This window comes from Nansenia antarctica (genome assembly GCF_963989245.1).
Source record: "Nansenia antarctica genome assembly, chromosome: 3".
Lineage (NCBI taxonomy): Eukaryota > Metazoa > Chordata > Actinopteri > Argentiniformes > Microstomatidae > Nansenia > Nansenia antarctica.
The window spans coordinates 61,757,157-61,780,785 of NC_137688.1; the positions used below are offsets into that span (position 1 = coordinate 61,757,157).

Below are 23,629 nucleotides of genomic sequence, written 5' to 3' on the forward strand. Positions count from 1 at the left end.
TCTATGACTTTCACCGTCTGAGCGGACTGAACCTGCGTCCACTTGACCGGATTTAAACGTGGTATTTCACGAAAGGAACTTTCCTTTATAAACGCACCAACAGCATGGAGGAATAATTCCAGACCATTTTAAAATGATTGTTAACTTCTAGGATTGGTTCCTCTGCGCGTCAGGACTAGCGGACCCACCTGGACCTTTTCATTTCACCGGTTTTGGAACGAGGAACGGATTTGACATTTGGACACTAAACGCACACGGATTTATACACGAGGTGTTGTTGTTGTTGTTGTTAAAAATGGAAACGTCGCTAATTTACCTGCTGCTGTGGGTGACGCTGTCTGGAGGTAGCTGGAGTGTTTCTGCAAACCTGTCCCGGTCCAGTCCTCCAGCGGTACCGAGTCAGAGCCAGGAAAGGTCCAGTGCTACCGCGCAGAACGGGGGCCGCGTGGCCAGCAGGCACAGGTACAGAGACCCGACTAAATAATGTTGTGATGGTCATTTACACAATATAGCCTACACAGGACACCATGTATTGACATGCTTTAGGGTAAGCAACTCCTCAACAATCAGACAATATCAATAGTAATATCAATATCAATATCAGTATGAATATTAATATCAGTATCGTTGTGCAGTGATGTCATAATAATAACAAACAACTGGAAGTCACCGCTCGTGGCTCCGACGCAACATAAATGAAATAATATGCTTTGCGTTGCAGATGTAGTTTGACTATAGATCTAGTTAAACTATGCATGTAGTTTAACTATGGATGTAGTTGATCTATGGATGTAGTTTAACTATAGTCTAGATCTAGTATAACTCCTGGGGCTGTAGTATATGTTGTGATGCTTGGGGAGTGATTGAAGCTGAGCGTTTAGCAGTGAACCCACACGTCCTGCTTGTAATGGAGCGTGTGTGTGTGTGTGTGTGTGTGTGTGTGTGTGTGTGTGTGTGTGTGTGTGTGTGTGTGTGTGTGTGTGTGTGTGTGTGTGTGTGTGTGTGTGTGTGTGTGTGTGTGTGTGTGTGTGTGAGGGAGGAGGGCGTCTATAACAGCTGCTGTAGTGTCTATAATATAACAACTACCATAGTGTCTAACAACTACCATAGTGTCTATAATATAACAACTACCATAGTGTCTAACAACTACCATAGTGTCTATAATATAACAACTACCATAGTGTCTATAATATAACAGCTACCATAGTGTCTATAATATAACAGCTACCATAGTGTCTATAATATAACATCTACCATAGAATGAATGAATGAATGAATGAATTAATGAATGGTCTTTATTGTCATTGCTACAGTACAGGTACCAAACAACGACATTTAGGAGGGGTGGCTCCCCTGGTGTTAGGAAAGAAAAAAAAAAGAAAAAAAAGAACTTTTAAAAAAATCACAAGAAGGGAAGGAGCTGGTTTACATAAATAAAGGCTATGTACACTATCCACTATACTATACTGTACAGATAGACGACTAGGGTTGTCATATTGCACAATAGTGTTATTGCACATTTATTTAAAGTGTCGCATTTATTTTAATAGTGTCTATAATATAACAACTACCATAGTGTCTATAATATAACAACTACCATAGTGTATATAATATAACAACTACCATAGTGTCTATAATATAACAGCTACCGTAGTTTCTAGAATATTAGATTAGATTAGATTAGATTAGATTCAACTGTATTGTCATCGCAGAGTACAAGTACTATACAACGAAATCCAGTTTAGCATCCAACCAAAAGTGCAAATAGTGATATAAGAACATGATATAAATAAACAAGAATGGTAGTGATGGATAACTATGCACTATACAGAGGTAGTATTGTAAACATCAGTTTAGTTTAGAGGTATATTCAGTAGTCATGGGCTATATACAGTTGAGTGTGGTTGCAATAGTTCAGGGGATGTGTGGAGGGGATGATTGTTTATCAGAGTGATAGCTCTGTGGAAGAGCCTGCTGGTGCGGGACCTGAGGATCCTGTACCTCCTGAGTCTCTTAGATGGTAGGGGGTCAAACAGTCCATGGTTGGGGTGGGGGAGGTGTCCTTGATGATGTTTGCCGCCCTCCGTTGACACCGGGTTGCCTGGAGGGACTCGATGGAAGGGAGTTTGGTGCCGACGAAGCGCTGGGCGGTTTTCACCACCTGTTGCAGGGCCTTCTGGTCAGACACAGCGTGATGCAGTTGGTGAGGATGGTCTCAGTGGTGCAGCGGTGGAAGGTGGTCAGGGTCCTGGGAGACAGCTGGGCTGCCATGTATAACAGGGAGTCAGTTGCTAGTGAGTGTTGGAAGGATTAAGGCCAGTGAGTCCTTAACTGCTCTCCTGCGGACTGATGGCATGAGAAGGGTGTGTGTGTGTGTGTGTGTGTGTGCGTGTGTGTGTGTGCGTGCGCGTGCGTGGGTGTGTGTGCGCTCCCTCCCTGGCCCACAGAGCTACTGCTCAGACTCTGTTTGAACTCTAATGATCTGTTTTGACAGATGTGTGAAATATTCCAGATTGCGGTGTGTGAGTCTCCCTCAGCGCAGCTAACCGCTAACCGCTAACCACTTACTGTCAACTTCTTTATCTTCTGCCAGAAAAAGACTCTCGGTCTGGTCTCATTGTTCTGACGACGCTGCTGTGGATGAAGGTTCATGGAAGATTATCAGACCTCAGAACATTATCTTACATGATAAACGACATTATCTTACATGATAAACAACATTATCTTACATGATAAACGACATTATCTTACATGATAAACAACATTATCTTACATGATAAACGACATTATCTTAACATGATAAACAACATTATCTAACATGATGAACAACATTATCTAACATGATGAACAACATTATCTTACATGATGAACAACATTATCTAACATGATGAACAACATTATCTAACATGATGAACAACATTATCTAACATGATAAACAACATTATCTAACATGATAAACAACATTATCTAACATGATGAACAACATTATCTTACATGATGAACAACATTATCTAACATGATGAACAACATTATCTAACATGATGAACAACATTATCTAACATGATAAACAACATTATCTAACATGATAAACAACATTATCTAACATGATAAACAACATTATAATTTTTTTATTTTTTTATTTATTTTTCAGATTTTATCCGTTTTTCACCCAATTTGGTAGCCAATTGAACCCAACCTAGCATCCAATTATCCCCTGCCTATTGCGAAGGATCCGCCGCACGACCCCGTGGCCTGCAGTCCCAGAAGAGGCCGCCAGGCAGACTAGCTGACTGGCTCCTCGAGCCCAGCACCTGTTATTCCGGCACCCCGGGGGCGCTGTTGTGCGACGGATCCTAGTCCGGAAATACTCCTATACCCCCCAATATGCCGCTCCCCGTGTGTGCCCCAGCCATATCCGGATCTGGCGAGCTGGGATACGATCCCAGTCCCCGGTGGGCAGCATGCACTAGTGGCCAGTGCTTAGACCGCTACACCACCGCGGGGCACAAACAACATTATCTTAACATGATAAACAACATTATCTAACATGATGAACAACATTATCTAACATGATAAACAACATTATCTTAACATGATAAACAACATTATCTTAACATAATAAACAACATTATCTTAACATGATTAACTGAATATTATCTTACATGATAAACAACATTATCTTAACATCATAAACAGCTTCAGCTCTTCTACATAATAAACACACCTTTATCTTAACATGATGAAGTGTCTGCAGTCCGTCTTCCTCCATACATGGCCAAGTACATGGCTACCATATTGTCTAGAATATAACCTCCATACATGAAGCTGTCAGCTACCGTAGTGTCTAGAATATAACCTCCATACATGAAGCTGTCAACTACCGTAGTGTCTGGAATATAACCTCTGTACATGAAGCTGTCAGCTACCATAGTGTCTAGAATATAACCTCCATACATGAATCTGTCAGCTACCATAGTGTCTAGAATATAACCTCCATACATGGCCATGACAGGCTGGAGGGGGGACCAGAAAGGGGGGGAGACAGGCTGGGGAGGGAGGGGGGGACCAGAGAGAGGGGGAGGGGGGGACCAGGGAGACAGGGAGACAAGGAGACAGGCTGGGGATGGAGGGGGGGACCAGAGAGAGGGGGAGGGGGGGACCAGGGAGATAGGGAGACAAGGAGACAGGCTGGGGAGGGAGGGGGGGACCAGAGAGAGCGGGAGGGGGGGACCAGGGAGACAGGGAGACAAGGAGACAGGCTGGGGAGGGAGGGGGGGGACCAGAGAGAGGGGAGGGGGGGACCAGGGAGACAGGGAGACAAGGAGAGAGGCTGGGGAGGGAGGGGGGGGACCAGAGAGAGGGGAGGGGGGGACCAGGGAGACAGGGAGACAAGGAGAGAGGCTGGGGAGGGAGGGGGCGACCAGAGAGAGGGGGAGGGGGGGACCAGGGAGACAAGGAGACAGGCTGGGGAGGGAGGGGGTGACCAGAGAGGGGGGGAGTGCAGGGAGACAGACTGGGGAAGGAGGGGGAGACCAGACAGGGGGGGAGGCAGGGAGACAGGCTGGGGAGGGACGGGGACGACGACAACGACAACAAGCAGGGACCAGAGAGGCACTGTGTTTCAAGTTTATTGTTATGCCACATCACACGAGTGTAAGAGTGTAACATTCTTAAGCTTCGGTTCCTGACATTGCAGCACAAGACAATAAGGCGATAGGCATAATAATTCAATATAAAAGTGACACTAGTACAAGTAAGACAGGATACACAAGTGGTGCCACTAGTAATAATAGATAGTTCAGTAGTAAAGTGGCTGTGAGCTTAAGGTTTAGGGAGTCTGTATACATGGGATGTGCTTGTGGACGGTAGTCAATTGTCTACAGTAGGCTTGTTCATGAGCCTGATCGCCTGGGGGAAGGAGCTGTCTGAGTTTTGGCCCTGGGGCTCCAGAAGAGGCCAGGGAGAGAGAGAGAGGGAGGAGAGGGAGAGGGAGGAGAGCGAGAGAGAGAGAGAGAGAGAGAGAGAGAGAGAGAAGGAGAGGGATGCCAGGGAGAGGGAGGAGAGGGAAAGAGAGAGAGAGAGAGGGAGAGGGAGAGAGAGAGGGAGAGGGAGAGGGATGCCAGGGAGAGAGAGAGAGGGAGAAGGGGAGGGGGAGAGGGAGGCCAGGTTCTAACTCTAACCCAGAGAGAGGGAGAGGGTTAGGGGGACGGGGAGGGGGAGAGGGAGGAGAGGGAGAGGGAGGCCAGGGAGAGAGAGAGAGAGAGAGGGAGAGGGAGGAGAGGGAGGCCAGGGGGAGAGAGAGGGAGAAGGGGAGGGGGAGAGGGAGGCCAGGGTCTAACTCTAACCCAGAGAGAGGGAGATGGTTAGAGGGACGGGGAGGGGGAGAGGGAAGGGGAGAGGGAGGCCAGGGTCTAACTCTAACCCAGAGAGAGGGAGAGGGTTAAGGTTACACCAGAGCGGTCACGCCTGTCTTTGACGGGTTCTTTACTTCATAAATACCACGACCTGTTCTGTCTGGGTGAACATTCATCAGATTTATGGGATTACAGACTCTGCATGCATACGCTCGCGCACACACACACACACACACACACACACACACACACACACACACACACACACACACACACACACACACACAGAGATAAATGCTTCTCTCGTGTTCCGTAGGAGTGTCAAGTGTAATAGCTCTGACATGGAAAGAGAGGAGGGGGGAGGGGAGTGTGTGTGTGTGTGTGTGTGTGTTTGGGAGGGAGGGAGGAGGGGGAGGAGGAGTTTGTTTATATGAAGTGTAGCGTCTGTTCTCCGTCAGATAGTGTGAGAACATTTCAGTGCTGATATTTTATCTGTGTGTGTTTGACTGTGTGTGTGTGTGTGTGTGTGTGTGTGTGTGTGTGTGTGTGTGTGTGTGTGTGTGTGTGTGTGTGTGTGTGTGGGAGGCTAGGGAGGCCAGACAGCCATACAGACAGGCAGGCTTTATGAAAATGATGACAGAACAGGACTGTCTCTCCTCTCCTCTCTCCTCCTCCTCCTCTCTCCTCCTCCTCCTCTCTCCTCCTCCTCCTCTCTCCTCCTCCCTCAGCACAAAAGCTGACTGTGTGTTATCAGGTGTGAGTTATCAGCTGTGAGTTAACAGCTGTGTGTTATAGAAAAAATAAAAAATAAAAAATCTGCCAATGGCCCCTGGCCTGAGCTAGATTACTTTTCCTGCTACGACTGGTGAATTGATGATTCACTTGCTTACTCAAATGTATCTATCATAAGTTGCTTCGTGTGTGTGTGTTCTGCAGGAACTGGTGTGCCTATGTGGTGACCCGCACCACCAGCTGTGTGATGGAGGACGGGGTGGAGACGTATGTGAAGCCCGACTACCAGCGCTGCTCCTGGGGGCCGTGCACCCGCATCCTGGGGTGGGTAGACTGGTCCCCCTAACCCTAACCCTGACCCTGACCCCTGACCCTGACCCCTAACCCTGACTAGGCCTGGTCCGAGCAGGTCTGATGCTATGCTAAGAATGAGTTCCAGTCACCACACAACCCCCTTCCTCTGCTTCACCCACCCACACACACACACACACACACACACACACACACACACGCTTCCTCTGGTTCTGCTCCTTGTTATGATCTAACTACCGGCCAAAAACAACTTTATTACTGTTTTCGATCAGAGAGTCGTCCAGAGGTTCTGCAGCTGAAACAGATTCAGTTGTATTTTTTGATGTTTCATTCTGAACCCTTCTTTCATCTCTCTGAACCTTCCTTCATCTCTCTGAACCCTTCCTGAACCTTCCTTCATCTCTCTGAACCTTCCTGAACCTTCCTTCATCTCTCTGAACCTTCCTGAACCTTCCCTCATGTCTTTGAACCTTCCTGAACCTTCCTTCATGTCTCTGAACCCTTCCTTCATGTCTCTGAACCCTTCCTTCATGTCTCATAGTCACAGAATGTTTTGAATGTACTGAATCTTTTCTTAACACACACACACACACACACACACACACACACACACACACACACACACACACACTCACACGCTCACACACACACAAACACACACACACACACACACACACACACACTCACTGTGTGACAGGTACCGGGCGTACAGGAGACCCAGGTACAAGGTGGCCTACAAGATGGTGACAGAGATGGAGTGGAAGTGTTGCCATGGTTACTCCGGGGACGACTGTAGCCAGGGCCCGGCGGGGGACGGAGGAGACGGCCAGACCTCCCCCCGCCTCACACACACTGGCTCCAGCACCAGCACCGAGGCTGGGGGAGGTAGAACACCAGGGGAGGCTGGGGGAGGTAGAACACCAGGGGAGGTAGAACACCAGGGGAGGCTGGGGGAGGTAGAACACCAGGAGAGGCTGGTGGAGGTAGAAATTGGAGGACAGGCTTGTTGTGATACATGGGACGGAATCAAATGCGCTAATAAGATACTGAATGGTGCTAAAGTATACTGTTAGCCTGTTAGGCAGTAGCCTGTTAGCCTTTTGGTCTGTTGGCTTGTTAGCCTGTTAGCTTGTTAGCCTGTTAGCCTGTTAGCTTGTTAGCCTGTTAGCCTGTTAGCTTGTTAGCTTGCGATATCTCAGTATAAGAGAATAGTGTCTGTTACTGGTTGGTGGTTAGAGCTTTGAGATGGTATAGCCTCAGGTCATAGATAATTGTTGAATCATGTGTGTGTGCGTGCGTGTATGATTTGTGTGTGTGTGTGGTTCATGTGTGTGTGTGTGTGTGTGGTTCATGCAGGTAACAGTGACAAGATGAGGCAGTTGGAGGAGAAGGTCCAACGTTTGACCAAAGACCTCCATGACCTCCAGTCCACCATGAACCAGAGGGTCAACAGGTCAGAGGTCAACCAGAGGTCAACACTGAACCACACAGGAACATCAGCAGTGACATCACATCAGTAGTGACATCACAGGAACATCAGTAGTGACATCACACCAGTAGTGACATCACAGGAACATCAGTAGTGACATCACATCAGTAATGACATCACACAGGAACATCAGCACAGAGATTGTAACTCTATGAAGATTGTAAATCTCCCTACAAGGCTGTTTCCTCAGTTAACCCTTTCGCAACCAACACACAGACACACCATTATTAACTAGGCTGGGAAACATACCAGTTTGGGGTCTCACAGTCAGTTACATCACTCATGTGCCCTGATTCTTACAACAATGGGGCAACTCCTAGGACACATGTATACAAAGGATGTACATTCATCAAAAGCATGTGACATTAGCCATACTATCAGCATACGTTAAACTAAACAGTTATTTTACAGAACAATTGACTAAACAGTTCTATCAAGAATGGAATACAGTTTACCATTACAGGAACATCAGTAATGACATCACACAGGAACATCAGTAATGACATCACACAGGAACATCAGTAGTGACATCACATCAGTAGTGACATCACACAGGAACACCAGTAGTGACATCACACAGGAACATCAGTAGTGACTTCACACAGGAACACCAGTAGTGACATCACACAGGAACATCAGTAGTGACATCACACAGGAACACCAGTAGTGACATCACACAGGAACATCAGTAGTGACTTCACACAGGAACACCAGTAGTGACATCACACAGGAACATCAGTAGTGACATCACAGTAAAGTCACACGTTACATTAGGTTGCCATTACACCTTTATTATAACTAAATTTATATAGTTAATTATTTCTATGTAAGTGTTCATGTTAATGAGTACAGTGGTTTGTGTTAACTAGACCACTATACTATGACATGAGCCACTAGTGTAATAATCTGTAAGAAAAATGTTCACAAGTTGATTATCATTATTAAAAAATAATAGTAATAAATATTGCAATATTTGAAAATTGACAGCCCTGTAAATAATGTAATTCTTGCATGAAACGCCTGAACATGCGGGAGAAAAATGTAGTGAGAAGAAGGAGAGCATGAAAGAACAGAGAAAAGAAATGAAAGAAAAGAGAGAAAGAGTAGTATAACAATGACAAAACATTCAGAATGTTATTGGTTTTAATATTTCATCTGTAACCCCCCCACCCCGGCCTGCCCCCCCGGCCTGCCCCCCTGCCCCCCAGCCCCCCAGCAGACGCGGCCCAGCCGGAGGTGTCAGGGACAATCCTCAGCATCCAGACCAGACTGGACCAGCTGGACGACCGCAGCCGGGTCCACGACCGCACCCTGCTCAGCATCAACAGCCACCTGGGGGGAGGGGGTGGGCCGGGGGCCAACGAGCTGGACGGCTCGCCCTGGGGGGGCCAGAAGATGGAGGCGCTGCGGGAGGAGATCCTGAGGGAGCTGGAGAGGAAGGTGTCTCTTTCCTGTGCCTCCTGCCAGGCGGCCGTGGAGGAGGCGCTGAGGAGGCAACAGCAGCAGGACCAGGTGGCTACTCTGACTCCTCCTCCTCTAGAGCTCTGACTCCTCCTCCTCTAGAGCTCTGACTCCTCCTCCTCTAGAGCTCTGACTCCTCCTCCACTAGAGCTCTGACTCCTCCTCCACTAGAGCTCTGACTCCTCCTCCTCTAGAGCTCTGACTCCTCTAGAGCTCTGACTCCTCCTCCTCTAGAGCTCTGACTCCTCCTCTAGAGCTCTGACTCCTCCTCCTCTTGAGCTCTGACTCCTCCTGTAGAGCTCTGACTCCTCCTGTAGAGCTCCTCCTCCTCCTCCTCTAGAGCTCTGACTCCTCCTCCTCAAGAGCTCTGACTCCTCCTCCTCTAGAGCTCTGACTCTTCCTCCTCTAGAGCTCTGACTCCTCTAGAGCTCTGACTCCTCCTCCTCTTGAGCTCTGACTCCTCCTCTAGAGCTCTGACTCCTCCTCCTCTTGAGCTGTGACTCCTCCTCTAGAGCACTGACTCCTCCTCTCATTCTAACCCAGATGGTTATTACATGGTTATTACATGGTTATTACATTGTACACCAGTCAGGCATCAACTCCAGTACCACCACACTGGGCTGTTCAGAACCAGTCATGGCCACTTTGTTTGTAAGACAATGTTTATGTTTTCTACGTTTCTGCGTACGAAATGAGTCGTGTCAATAAAGTTTGGTTTGGTTTGGTTTGACGTTGAGCAGGAGAGGATCAGAGGCCTGGAGAAGCTGGTGAGCTCCCTGGACCACCACTACCGCCTGCTGTTGGAGCGCTACAAGGACGTGGAGGGCCGTCTGGCCTCCCTGGAGGCCCGGCTCAGCTCCACCACCCAGGGCTATGAGGTCATCAAAGAGCGCCTGGACAAGGAGCTGCTGGGTAACGGAGGAGGAGGAGGAAAGGGGGGAGGAGGAGGAGGAGGGGGGAAGGGGAGGGTGACGGAGGAGAAGCTGAACGGGCGTCTGAGGGAGGTGGAGAAGAGGCTGAACACCACCATGAGGAAGGCGGAGCAGAGGTGCAGCGCCACGGGCAGCAGCGTGAGGGACGGCCTCCAGAGGTCGCTGTCTCAGACACGCAGCCTCGTCCTCGGTCGCCTGGACGACCACAGCCACCGGATCGGTACGACCTCTGACCTTTATCATCCTCTGGTGGTTTTATCGTGTGTTTCTTTTTATTTTCTCTTTTTGTTGTTGTTGTTTATTAACTTCTCGTATTGCAGCTGTGTTTGACATTGAGTGACCTTGGTGACTGAGGTAAACTCACTCCTCATGTTCAAACATCACCACCCACCCTCTCCAACAGCTAGCACCCACCCTGTCCAACAGCTAGCATCGAACCTGTCCAACAGCTAGCATCCACCCTGTCCAACAGCTAGCATCCACTCTGTTCAACAGCTAGCATCCACTCTGTCCAACAGCTAACACCGACCCTGTCCAACAGCTAGCATTGATAGCATAGCTGGTTTACGTCTGGTGTTTTGAGGAGACGGTCACATGCAGGTCAGAGGTTCGCAGGTTGGGTCAAGTTGAATTGCGGGGTGACTGTCTGCAACAACTTGACGTGTGTTTGACTATTTTAGCAAAGTTTGATGTCTTGTTTTGATCTGACAGGTCAAATGGAGCTGGACGTGACGGTCCTGGGCGCCACGGTGACGGACCACGACATACGCCTGAGGCGGCTGGAGAACCTGACGGCAGCGCTGGACGTCTGCTCCTGCGGTCCCGACGGCCAGAAGACGGAAGACGCTGTGAAAACTCTGGAGTGGCGGGTCGTCGCCGCCGAGGACGACGTCCAGAGGTTTGACACCAGACTGAAGGACCTGACTGTCTCAGGTACGCTACCGGTGGAGGCCGGTGGAGGCTTGTGGAGGCCGGTGGAGGCCGGCGGAGGCCGGTGTGTCATATATTTAGGTGTGTGTCGAATAAAAATTGTCAAAAATGTTGAGAAAACAGAAGGAAACAAATGCATGAAAAGTAGTATTAGAATTAGCCCTCAATGGACTAATGCTGTGTTTTAACGCCGTCAGGTGAGTCTCTGACGGACCGCGTGGTGAACCTCACCAGTGACCTCCAGAAGGTCCGAGGCGGCGTGACGAGGCAGGACGAGGAACGCTTCCACAGGGTCGTCACGGAGATGGAGACCCGCCTGGACGCCTGCTCCGTCTGCACGGCCGTGGAGGAGGACCTGCGCTCCTTCGCCAACGCCACCGACAGCGCCCTCCGCAGGTGCCAGGCCGAACTGACCGGCCTGCGTGGCCGATTGGACTCCTCAGAGTACGGCTGTTCCCAGGTGTGTTCTGACCTGCGGGGGGAGGTGGGCCGTCTCAGGGACGACCTGGAGGAGGGGACCAGGATCTGGAGGCGTGGCCTGAGCCAGGTGCAGGGGGAGGTGTCTGGCGTCATGGCGACCTTCAGCTCCATCAACAGCACCCTGGCAGGCCTGGGCCGGACGGCCCGTAGACACGGTACCACCCTGGCGGACCTCGCAACCGCCAAGGACAACATCCTCTCAGAGGTGGAGACTCACACACACACACACACGTTGTAGCCTTCCTGTTTGCTGTGTGTAGTGTGTAGTGTGTAGTGTGGTGTGTTTGGTGTGGTGTGTAGTGTGTGGTGTGTAGTGTGTAGTGTGTGCTGTGGTGTGTGGTATGTGGTGTGTGGTGTGGTGGGTGTGGTGTTTGGTGTGGTGTGTGGTATGTGGTGTGTGGTGTGGTGGGTGTGGTGTGTGTAGTGTGTAAGTGTGTAGTGTGGTGTGGTTGTGTGTGTGTGTCAGGTGATGTGTTGTGTGTGTGTCAGGTGATGTGTTTGTTTGTGTCAGGTGATGTGTTGTGTGTGTGTGTCAGGTTATGTGTTGTGTGTGTGTCAGGTGATGTGTTGTGTGTGTGTCTGGTGATGTGTTGTGTGTGTCAGGTGATCTGTTGTGTGTGTCAGGTGATGTGTTGTGTGTGTGTCAGGTGATGTGTTGTGTGTGTCAGGTGATGTGTTGTGTGTGTGTCAGGTGATGTGTTGTGTGTGTCAGGTGATGTGTTGTGTGTGTGTGTCAGGTGATGTGGTTGTGTGTGTCAGGTGATGCGTTGTGTGTGTGTGTGTCAGGTGATATGTTGTGTGTGTGTCAGGTGGTGTGATGTGTGTGTCAGGTGATGTGTTGTGTGTGTGTCAGGTGATGTGTTGTGTGTGTGTGTCAGGTGATGTGTTGTGTGTGTGTCAGGTGATGTGTTGTGTGTGTGTGTGTCAGGTGATGTGTTGTGTGTGTGTGTCAGGTGATGTGTTGTGTGTGTGTGTCAGGTGATGTGTTGTGTGTGTGTCAGGTGATGTGTTGTGTGTGTGTCAGGTGATGTGGTTGTGTGTGTGTGTCAGGTGATGTGTTGTGTGTGTGTCAGGGGATGTGTTGTGTGTGTCAGGTGATGTGTTGTGTGTGTCAGGTGATGTGTTGTGTGTGTCAGGTGATGTGTTGTGTGTGTGTCAGGTGGTCCAGGTGCGCGGACAGCTGTCAGGCCACGAGGGCAGCAGTGAGGAGCGCTTCGGGTCGCTGGACCGGCAGCTCCAGACCCTCAGCAGCAGCTACGAGGAGGAGGTGGCAGCCTGCCGGCGGGCGGGGGAGGGGCTGGACCGCAGGCTGGCCAAGATGGAGGCCGTCTCCGGCCGCCTGGACGCGGTGTGGGAGGGGCTCCGGGGGATCAGGGAGGGGCTTAACCGACACGTCTCCAGGCTCTGGGGCTGCGTCAACGAGCTCAACACCACGGCCATCTCCCATGGCGACGCCATCCGGGACATCCAGGGCACGCAGCTGGGGAACGTCCGTGCAGACGTACGCTCGCTCAACGCCTCCCTCCAGGACTTCCTGTCACAGTTCCATGACTTCCAGGAGCTGGACTTTGTGGGTGAGTTGAAGGGGCGGAGTGTGGTGGGGCTGGAACAACACCACACACATATAACTTACTCACACACAAGTTATTGTTACTGGCCCCAATTTGGTACAATTATTACAGAAATGATTGAGAATAGAGACATGGTTGACATACTTAAACTAGCTGTACCCTTTAACGTTCGCTAACTAGCTTGTTAGAGTTAGCTTCACAATTGCTGGTGACGTTAGGTCGGGTTTTTCACTAAAATAACATATTAGAAAATGTTTGTATTAACACAACATGACATGGACTTGTTCATTAATATGTTACATTTGAACCAACAGTATTATGGCGTTTATACAGTTTGTTTAACCCGCCTGAATTAACAAGGATCATGGACAAGGTTTTAACATGAATGTTACTCCATGGCTTGTTTATTGAGGAACTGTTGCTAGGCTACTCGCCAGAGCAGAAACCTCGATGTCCCAATCCACTACAGCGCCTATAGGTGAGATGGAGCCGGGAGGATTTTGAGTTACCGTTGTGTGGATAAAATCACAAAAATTATAATTTCAGATTTAATTTTCAGGGGAAAAGCCAGGTTTTTAAAGCCAGGTATGGCGGGTGCCATAAATTGCCATACCAAAACGATGCCTATCGAGACACAGAGAGTGAGCCACAGACTTTTAATGAATGGATTGAAGAGCCGCACACAGACAGGCAAAGAGCCGCATGCGAGTTGGCCACCCCTGTTCTATATAGATTGGCCGGGTTAGGACCTGGATGGGAGGGTTAGGGTTAGGGTGCCGTAAGCTTTTACCCAGTAGAGAGACGCGCAACGGCCGAGGGAGAGGTGCTTTTTTTTCGGGAGGGAGCTAAGGTACCAGGGAATATAGGGATGACCCTGTGTCTTGTTACCATGGTGTCTTGTTACCATGGCGTCTTGTTACCATGGTGTCTTGTTAGCATGGCGTCTTGTTACCATGGTCTCTTGTTACCATGGTGTCTTGTTACCATGGTGTCTTGTTAGCATGGTGTCTTGTTACCATGGCGTCTTGTTACCATGGTGTCTTGTTAGCATGGCGTCTTGTTACCATGGTCTCTTGTTACCATGGTGTCTTGTTACCATGGTGTCTTGTTAGCATGGTGTCTTGTTACCATGGCGTCTTGTTACCATGGCGTCTCGTTAGCATGGCGTCTTGTTAGTGTGTGGTGGTTAGCATGGTGCAGCAGAGGTGCAGGCTGGGAGATATCAGCAGGAAGGGAGGAGGTGTCAAGGTCAGGTGAAGGTCGTACAGGAAATGGACTAGAGAAGGAATCTGGAATGTTTGACGTGATTAACTGTCATCTCCAGTCACATGACCTCCTCCCAGTGAGGCAGCACAGAGGCAGCATGAAGCTGGGCTTTATAAACAGTCTGATACTGTATGACTCTCAACAGTCCCATCGGATTATTTCTCATTGCATTTATTAGAAATATGAAGGTGAGGAGGGACGTCTTTGCTTCCATTTTACCCGTTTTGGCACATTTGAGCCCTAAGGTTCTACTGAGAGAGTTCTAAGGTTCTACTGATCTGGGTTAGGTGGTTCTGTGTCCTGTGTGTGGTTTTGTTTCCTGAGTGTGTGGTTCTGTTGTCTGAGTGTGTGGTTGTGTTTCCTGAGTGTGTGGTTCTGTTTCCTGAGTGTGTGGTTCTGTTTCCTGAGTGTGTGGTTCTGTTTCCTGAGTGTGTGGTTCTGTGTCCTGAGTGTGTGGTTCTGTGTCCTGAGTGTGTGGTTCTGTGTCCTGAGTGTGTGGTTCTGTGTCCTGAGTGTGTGGTTCTGTGTCCTGACTCCTGAGTGTGTGGTTCTGTTTCCTGAGTGTGTGGTTCTGTTGTCTGAGTGTGTGGTTCTGTGTCCTGAGTGTGTGGTTCTGTTGTCTGAGTGTGTGGTTGTGTTGCAGGCCCGCCCGGCCTCCCAGGACCGCGGGGGGAGAGTGGGTCCTCCGGCCCCCCAGGACCAGATGGCCCGCCTGGCCAGGAGGGGCTGCAGGGGAGGGGCGGCCTTCAGGGGCCGCTGGGACCTCCAGGTAACACCTGACCTCTGACCTGGAAGGGAAAACATCACAAATGAAATAAATAAATAAATAAATAAATACATAAATAAATAAATAAATAAAGAATCTGTCTTGGTATGAACCAATCAGCAGCCATGTTTCAACATTCCTTTCATCTTGTTGTTTCAGGGCTCCGAGGTGAAGAAGGTTGGTCACAGACACACACGCACAGACACACACACACACACGCGCACACACACGCACACGCTCTGACTCTGGTTAATCAGGAGATGAAAGCAACGGTGGTTGTTTGATCTGTCTGCCCTCCTATCTAACCACCCTCTCCCCTCCTCTCCCTCCATCCCTTACCCCCCCTCCCTCCCCACCTCCATCCCCCCTCCCTCACCCCCCCCTTTCTCCCTCCCTCCCTCCCTCACCCCCCCCTTCCTCTCTCTCTACCTCCATCCTCCCCTCCCTCCCCCCCCCCCCCCCCTCCCTCCCCAGGCCCAGCGGGGGCCGACGCTCACGTGCCCCGCCTGTCCTTCTCCGCCGCCCTGACACGCCCCCAACGCGGCGCCGGGACCATCATCTTCAACAAGGTGTTCGTCAACGAGAAGGACGTCTACAACCCACGAACAGGTGTGTGTGTGTGTGTGTGTGTGTGTGTGTATGTATGTATGTGTGTGTGTGTGTGTGTGTGTGTGTGTGTGTGTGTGTGTGTCTGACATGTGTCAGAACCACAGAACGTTCATACAGGAGGTCTGGGGCACACTGTCAGAAACAAGGGTTCTAAAGGGTTCCTTTTGGAACCTTCTGTAAAAAGGGTTTTATGTGGAACCCAAAAAGGGTTCTTCAAAAGGTTTCCCTGGATGAAGAACCCTTTCTTCGTTTCTGAGAGTGAAGAACCAGAGAACCTCTGGCAGCAGAAGAACCTGACCCCTGACCCCTGGGTCAGGGTTAGGGTTGATCTGACCCTGATGATGTCACCGTGTCCTCCAGGGTGAGGGTCAGGGTTAGGGTTGATCTGACCCTGATGATGTCACTGTGTCCTCCAGGGTCAGGGTTAGGGTTGATCTGACCCTGATGATGTCACCGTGTCTTCCAGGGTCAGGGTTAGGGTTGATCTGACCCTGATGATGTCACTGTGTCCTCTGTCCAGGGTACTTCACGGCGCCGGTGAGCGGCCGCTACTTCTTCAGCGCCACGCTGACAGGTCACAAGAACGTGAAGATCGAGGCGGTCCTGTCCAGGTCCAACCTGGGCGTGGCCCGCGGGGACTCGGCAGGGTACCAGCCGGAGGGCCTGGAGAAGCCCGTGGCCGACCCCCGCCTGACCCCCGGGTCCCTGGCCGTGTTCAGCCTGGTACTGCCCCTGCAGGCCCGGGAGACCGTCTGCATCGACCTGGTCACCGGACGGCTGGCCCACTCCACAGAACCACTCACCATGTTCAGCGGCATGCTGCTCTACGAGACCGCTTGATTGGCGGCTGTCTCAGCGGTGTGAGACCGACCAGCCCGACTGGCTGATACACAGACAGACAGACAGACAGACAGACATAGAGACAGACAGACAGACAGACAGACAGACAGACAGACAGACAGGCAGGCAGGCAGGCAGGCAGGCAGGACTGCGTGTCTGAGAGACGGAATAGAGACGTTCCAGAACTTTGTCTTAATGAACAGTTTCCTTTCCTCTGTCCATTTGATGATTTACTGTGTTGGTTCACAGCTTTAACCCTAGCCCTAACCCTAACCTTAACCCTAACACTAACCCTATCCCTAACCTTAACCCTAACACTAACCCTATCCCTATCCCTGACCCTAACCCTAACCCTAACACTAGCCTTAGCCCTAACCCTAACCCTAAACCTAACCCTAACCCTAGCCCTAGCCCTAGCCCTAGCCCTAGCCTAACCCTAGCCCTAACCCTAGCCCTACCCCTAGCCCTAGCCCTAATCCTAACCCTAGCCCTAACCCTAGCTCTAACCCTAGCTCTAACCCTAGCCTTAGCCCTAACTCTAACCCTACCCCTACCCCTAGCCCTAACCCTAGCCCTAACCCTACCCCTAGCCATAGCCCTACCCCTAGCCCTAGTCCTAGCCCTGGCCGTGATGTACCGTGGTCCAGATGCAGGAGGAGGTGTTGATAAACTATAAACTTGAATGTTTTATTGATTTTCATAAGCTGGCCTTGAGGTCTGACTGAGTTCAGAGGAAACGTGTTGTTTTTGTACTGTGTTTTGATCTGTAATAATAAGCCCATATTGTATGTCTGGGATGGCTGTTGCACACCGTTCTATTTCAGGATGTTTCTGTCTTTTGTATTTGTATTCTTCGTTACCCGATCCACTCACTCACCTCTCTACTGCACAGTTTGACCGAAATATAATGATTTATTCAGACTATTTTTGATTTCAGCAGCAAGACTAGATAATCATAATCAGGGCAGGGGAGTAAACCAGCAATACACTTAAAATAGTTTGCGGTTTCTGCTGAGTTTGCAGACCACAAACAAACAGAAGGAGGAACATTCCATGAACCAGAGCCCAAGAACACAACAGAGGCGGGTCAACACACACACACACACACACACACACACACACACACACAGACGCCTACACACTCCTCTGACAGTGGAATTCCTCCTCTCAGCCTTAGACAGATAACAGTAATGAGGCGACACTTCCTGTGAAGCCTGGCTACTTCCTGCTTCCTGTCCTGATTGGACCAATTAAGATGCTTCTCTCCACCCCCACCCTCTCACCCTCCCACCCTCTCACCCCCACCCTCTCACCCTCTCACCCTCAAACTGAAACTAGCTGAGTTATATCCTAATGTATATATGCAGAGTACGCACACTCTCACACAAACACACACACACACACACACACACACACACACACACACACACACACATACATACATATTCACAGACACACCGACCACAGTAAGGAGGTCTACAGGAATGTTGATATAATCATGCTGTGTGTGTGTGGAAGTGAACATGGTGCTGTGTGTTTAGCGTGGAGATTCACCCACCTTGAACCAGCTTGTGGAACGGCAGTGTTGTAATACGTGTTATTATATCCTGCACAACCTCAATAGTTTGTAAATATGTTGTATCATTTTCATATATATACTGTATGTGTTATGATGATTTAACACCAGTTTGTGTTGTTGTGTGACTCAAATACAGATACTCTGTTTACACAGCAGCGTTGTCCAGTTATGTCCACACACACACACACACACACACACACACACGCAAGCGCGCGCACACACACACACACACAAACACACGCACACGCACACGCAAGCATGCGTATACACACACACACACATACTGTACATACATACATACATACATACATACTAACATACATACATACTACATACATACTAACATACATACTAACATACATACATACATACATACTAACATACATACATACTACATACATACTAACATACATACATACTAACATACATACATACTAACATACATACATACATAAATACATACATACTAACATACCTACATACATAAATACATATATACATACTAACATACATACATACATAAATACATACATACTAACATACCTACATACATAAATACATACATACTAACATACATACATACATAAATACATACTAACATACATACATACTAACATACATAACATACACATATAGTGTAATAACACTTTAATAATGCTGTAATAATGCACTAATAACACTCTAATAACAGAGTAATCATGCAGTAATAACAAATGTAATGACACTGTAATAATGCAGAAATGACACTAATAATACAGCAATAATACTATAATAATACAGTAATAACACTAATAACAGTAATAATGCAGTAATAACACTAATAATACACTAGGAACACTGTAATAATGCAGTAATAACACTGTAAAAATACAGCAATCTTTTTTTTTAACCCGTAACCCTGACATTATTAACAGAGTAATACCACTGTAATAGTAATTATGCAGTGATAATGGCATGGCAAGGCAAGGCAAGTTTATTTGTATAGCACATTTCATACAACAGGGGTATTTCAAAGTGCTTTACATACATTATTTAAAAATACAGCAAGAGGAGCATAATAAATAGTTAATGGAAAAAAGACATTGATAGAAGTGTTTGTGTTTAATCATAACTGGTGCAAAACATGAAGGTGTTTAGTTTAGATTTAAATATTTTAAGGGTTTGGGCCTGTTTGATTTCTTCAGGGAGTTTGTTAATGCTTTAATAACACAGTAATAACACTAGCACAGTAATAATGCAGTAATAACACTGTAATAAACAGTAATAATGCAGCAATACAAGTGTAATAACACTGTAATAATTCAGTAATAACTCTTAGCAATAGTGCAGCAATAATGCAGTAATAACACTGTAATAACAATTTAATAACAGTAATAATGCAGTAATAACACTGTAACAATGCAGTAATGACACTATAATAATGCAGTAATAACACTATAATAATGCCGTAATAACACTGTAACAATGCAGTAATGACACTATAATAATGCAGTAATAACACTGTAACAATGCAGTAATGACACTATAATAATGCAGTAATGACACTATAATAATGCAGTAATAACACTATAATAATGCAGTAATAACACTGTAATAATGCAGTAATAACACTGTAATAATGCAGTAATAGCACTATAATAACAGTAATAAAAAACTGTTAACCCTAACCCTGACCCTTGGCCTAACCCCTGACCCTAACCCTGATCCTGACCCTGACCCTGACCCTAGCCCTGACCTGACCCTGACCCTGACCCTGACCATGTAGTGAACTACCTTTTCAACGTAGCTTTAATTTAACAAACTATGTTTTTCTCAGGGTCTTTAGTGGGTCTTGTTACTCAGAACCCAGAACTAGATTCACTGCTGCTCTCTGGTGGCCAAACTAAGATAGACACCTTCCAGAGGCTTTTCAATTTGTTTTGAGGAGTTGTTTACATTTTTATTTTGACTTGGAGAGAGAGAGAGAGAGACAGAAACAAAGAGTGAGAGACAGACAGAGAGAGAGAGAGTGAGAGAGAGAGAGACAGAGAGTGAGAGACAGACAGAGAGAGAGAGAGAGTGAGAGAGAGAGAGGGAGAGCATGAGAGAGAGAGCACGAGAGAGAGAGAGGGAGAGAGAGAGATGTCACATGAACATGTCAGTATGTGTGTGTGTGTCCCTTCCCTCCTCCCTTCCCTTTCCTGTGTCTCAAGCTCTGTCTTTGGAGTCGTCATAGCAACATCCTGCTGACGACCTGATGTTGACCCCTGACCCTGAGCAGGCCCGGGTGGGTCAGGTTTGGGTCAGGTGGCCGAACTGAACTTCTATTCATGAATTGAACTAACTATATCCTGTCTCATTATTTGTTTGTTACTTATGTCCTGTACTACTGTCACTTTTTTTTATCTTGTATTATGCCTGTTGCCTTATTGTCTTGTGCTGCAATGTCAGGAACCGAAGCTTAAGAATGTTACTCTCTTACACTCGTGTAATGTGACATTAAACTTGAAACTTGAAAATATTGAAGCCATGAGGATTTTTCAACTCATTATCAATAATAATAATAATAATAATAATAATAATAATAATACATTAGACTTATATAGCGCTTTTCTAGACACTCAAAGACGCTTTATAAACTGAAAAGATCGAGTAGTAATAATAAAAAGACACAAAAAGGTTAAGGTGGTGCTGGGGACACATGGGAAGGGGAGGGGGAGAGGGTTAACTGGTGAAGGCAAGCTTGAAGAGGTGGGTTTTGAGGGCCTGTTTAAATGTTGGGAGGGTGTTGGCCTGTCTGATGTGGTTGGGGAGGGCGTTCCAGAGGGACGGGGCTGCGGCTGAAAAGGCCCTATCACCTCCCACTGTACCAATATCAGAAACCCCAGCAGGTCAACAGGCACAGCTGTACAGTACTCTCTGTACCGTGGTGAAACCACTGTTACTGCTGAATCACACACGTTCCATCATGACGTAATAACTTCCTGTCTGATGTAAGACTTCCTGCCTATGTCCCCATTGAGAACTACAGAGAGAACTCTTCAACCCTCTCGGTTAGCTTGCCTTGACCCTACTGTGACCCTTGACCGGTGACCCTAGTTGACTGCAGGATCATGGGACCAATGTTCAGACTGAACTGGACGTTAGAATGTTAGGATGAGAGAGACTCAACGCTGTACTAAACCCTGTACTAACCCACCTGTACTAACCCACCTGTACTAAACCACCTGTACTAAAGCCTGTACTAACCCACCTGTACTAACCCACCTGTACTAAACCACCTGTACTAAACCACCTGTACTAAACTACCTGTACTAACCCACCTGTACTAAAGCCTGTACTAACCCACCTGTATTAAAACACCTGTACTAAAACACCTGTACTAATCCACCTGTACTAACCCACCTGTTCTAAAACACCTGTACTAACCCACCTGTACTAACCCACCTGTACTAAACCACCTGTACTAAACCACCTGTACTAACCCACCTGTACTAACCCACCTGTACTAACCCACCTGTACTAAACCACCTGTACTAAACCACCTGTACTAAACCACCTGTACTAACCCACCTGTACTAACCCACCTGTACTAACCCACCTGTACTAAAACACCTGTACTAAAGCCTGTACTAAAACACCTGTACTAACCCACCTGTACTAAACTACCTGTACTAAACCATCTGTACTAAACCATCTGTACTAAACCATCTGTACTAAACCATCTGTACTAACCCACCTGTACTAAACTGCCTGTACTAAACCACCTGTACTAACCCACCTGTACTAACCCACCTGTACTAACCCACCTGTACTAAACCACCTGTACTAAACCACCTGTACTAACCCACCTGTACTAAACCACCTGTACTAACCCACCTGTACTAAAACACCTGTACTAAAACACCTACTAAACCCCCACCTGTACTAAAGGCAGATGAGACAGTGAATCCAATTCACAAATTATATTAGTGATCCTAAAACTGTTGTTTGTTATAAGTGGGCTCTTCAACACTTCAACTTTCGTAACATGCAAAAAACCCAGAAAATTGTAGTTTTGCTCATTTGCGCGACTTGAGAATTGTAGACATGCGGCCCTTTTCACCAGACCCTGTCACAAATAAGACATGAAAACACATTTAAAGTATATATATATATCTTTATTAACAAAGTATCAAAAACAAAATAGACAGACAGCATAGAAAATGAGTAGATCATTGGTTGCAGTGTCTGGTGACACAGGTGAAACAAATAAAACACGCTGTGATGTCATCACCGTCCTACAGGTGAAGCGTTCAGCCGTAACCATAGTAACCTGTTCAGACACGGACCTCTGAACTGACAGCGTTCTAACACTCGGACGCCTGCGTCTCTCTCTCTCACACACACACACACACACACACACACACACACACACACACACACACACACACATACACATACATCAACAAACAGTCTCTGACCCTCCTGAACATACATGTACCAGAACATACAGACAGGTATCAGAACATACAGTGGGCTGAAATGTGAACCTCCCTGATCAACATGAGAATGAGTTGCTTTAACAACTACATGTTGGTGGTCTGTAGCTCCTCAGAGAAGAGGACGGAAGGGAAGAGGGGAGGGAGGAGGGAAGGGAGGAGGAGGGAGTTTCGTCTTTCTGTCAGAGTTTCTGTTTACGTAACTCTCCTGTGATGATGTCACAGTGTGTCCAGTGGTCTGAGGAAGGAGGGAAGGAGGGGGGGAAGGGAGGGGTTTGGCAGTTGATTTAAGGGCTTGATAATGGCTACTAAACCGTGAGGAACAATCTTTACAATCTTCTGTGACTTCAAAGGCGCTGCCTCGGACAGTCAGTGTGATCCAATCACACGCTGGTATCTAGCTTCTGATACCAACAGAGATCCAATCACACGCTGATATCTAGCTTCTGATACCAACAGCGACTCATAAAACAAGCTCCCATTCAGACACTCAAAAACAAAACTAACACTAAGACTACAGGAGGTGTTAGTTGGTTTACATACAGCAAACACTATCATAACATACACACTATCATAACCCTAGCCCTAACCCTACCCCTAACCCTAGCCCAGGGCCTAATGACAGCAGCTACCAGCTGTAACCAGGGCAACCAGCAATGTGTGTCAGCAGGTTAGAATGAAATGTACAGCGTGACTTCCTGTGTCTCTGTCAGCTGACCGTCAGCCTGCCTGTTTTGCAAGGTGCTAGCAGCTTCAGGCTTTTCATTAGGGGTTCACTAGGGGGTCACTAGGCAAGCCTTCAGTACAGCCACAGCTAACACACAAGATGCTCAATACAGTGGATAAGA

General features: G+C 47.8%; 1 protein-coding gene across 1 annotated transcript; it reads left to right on the forward strand.

Moving 5' to 3' along the window:
* Positions 1-295: 295 nt before the first annotated feature.
* Positions 296-16,760, forward strand: emilin1a (elastin microfibril interfacer 1a; the record flags this gene model as incomplete). The annotated part of the gene is made up of 13 exons (XM_080527416.1): positions 296-462; positions 6,291-6,410; positions 7,096-7,283; positions 7,755-7,851; positions 9,096-9,399; positions 10,089-10,500; positions 10,992-11,213; positions 11,408-11,895; positions 12,850-13,264; positions 15,171-15,296; positions 15,453-15,470; positions 15,768-15,902; positions 16,423-16,760. 13 exons carry the CDS (start codon positions 296-298, stop codon positions 16,740-16,742), a joined length of 3,012 nt encoding a protein of 1,003 aa, XP_080383542.1. The 3' UTR covers positions 16,743-16,760.
* Between the last annotated feature and the right edge of the window lie 6,869 nt (positions 16,761-23,629).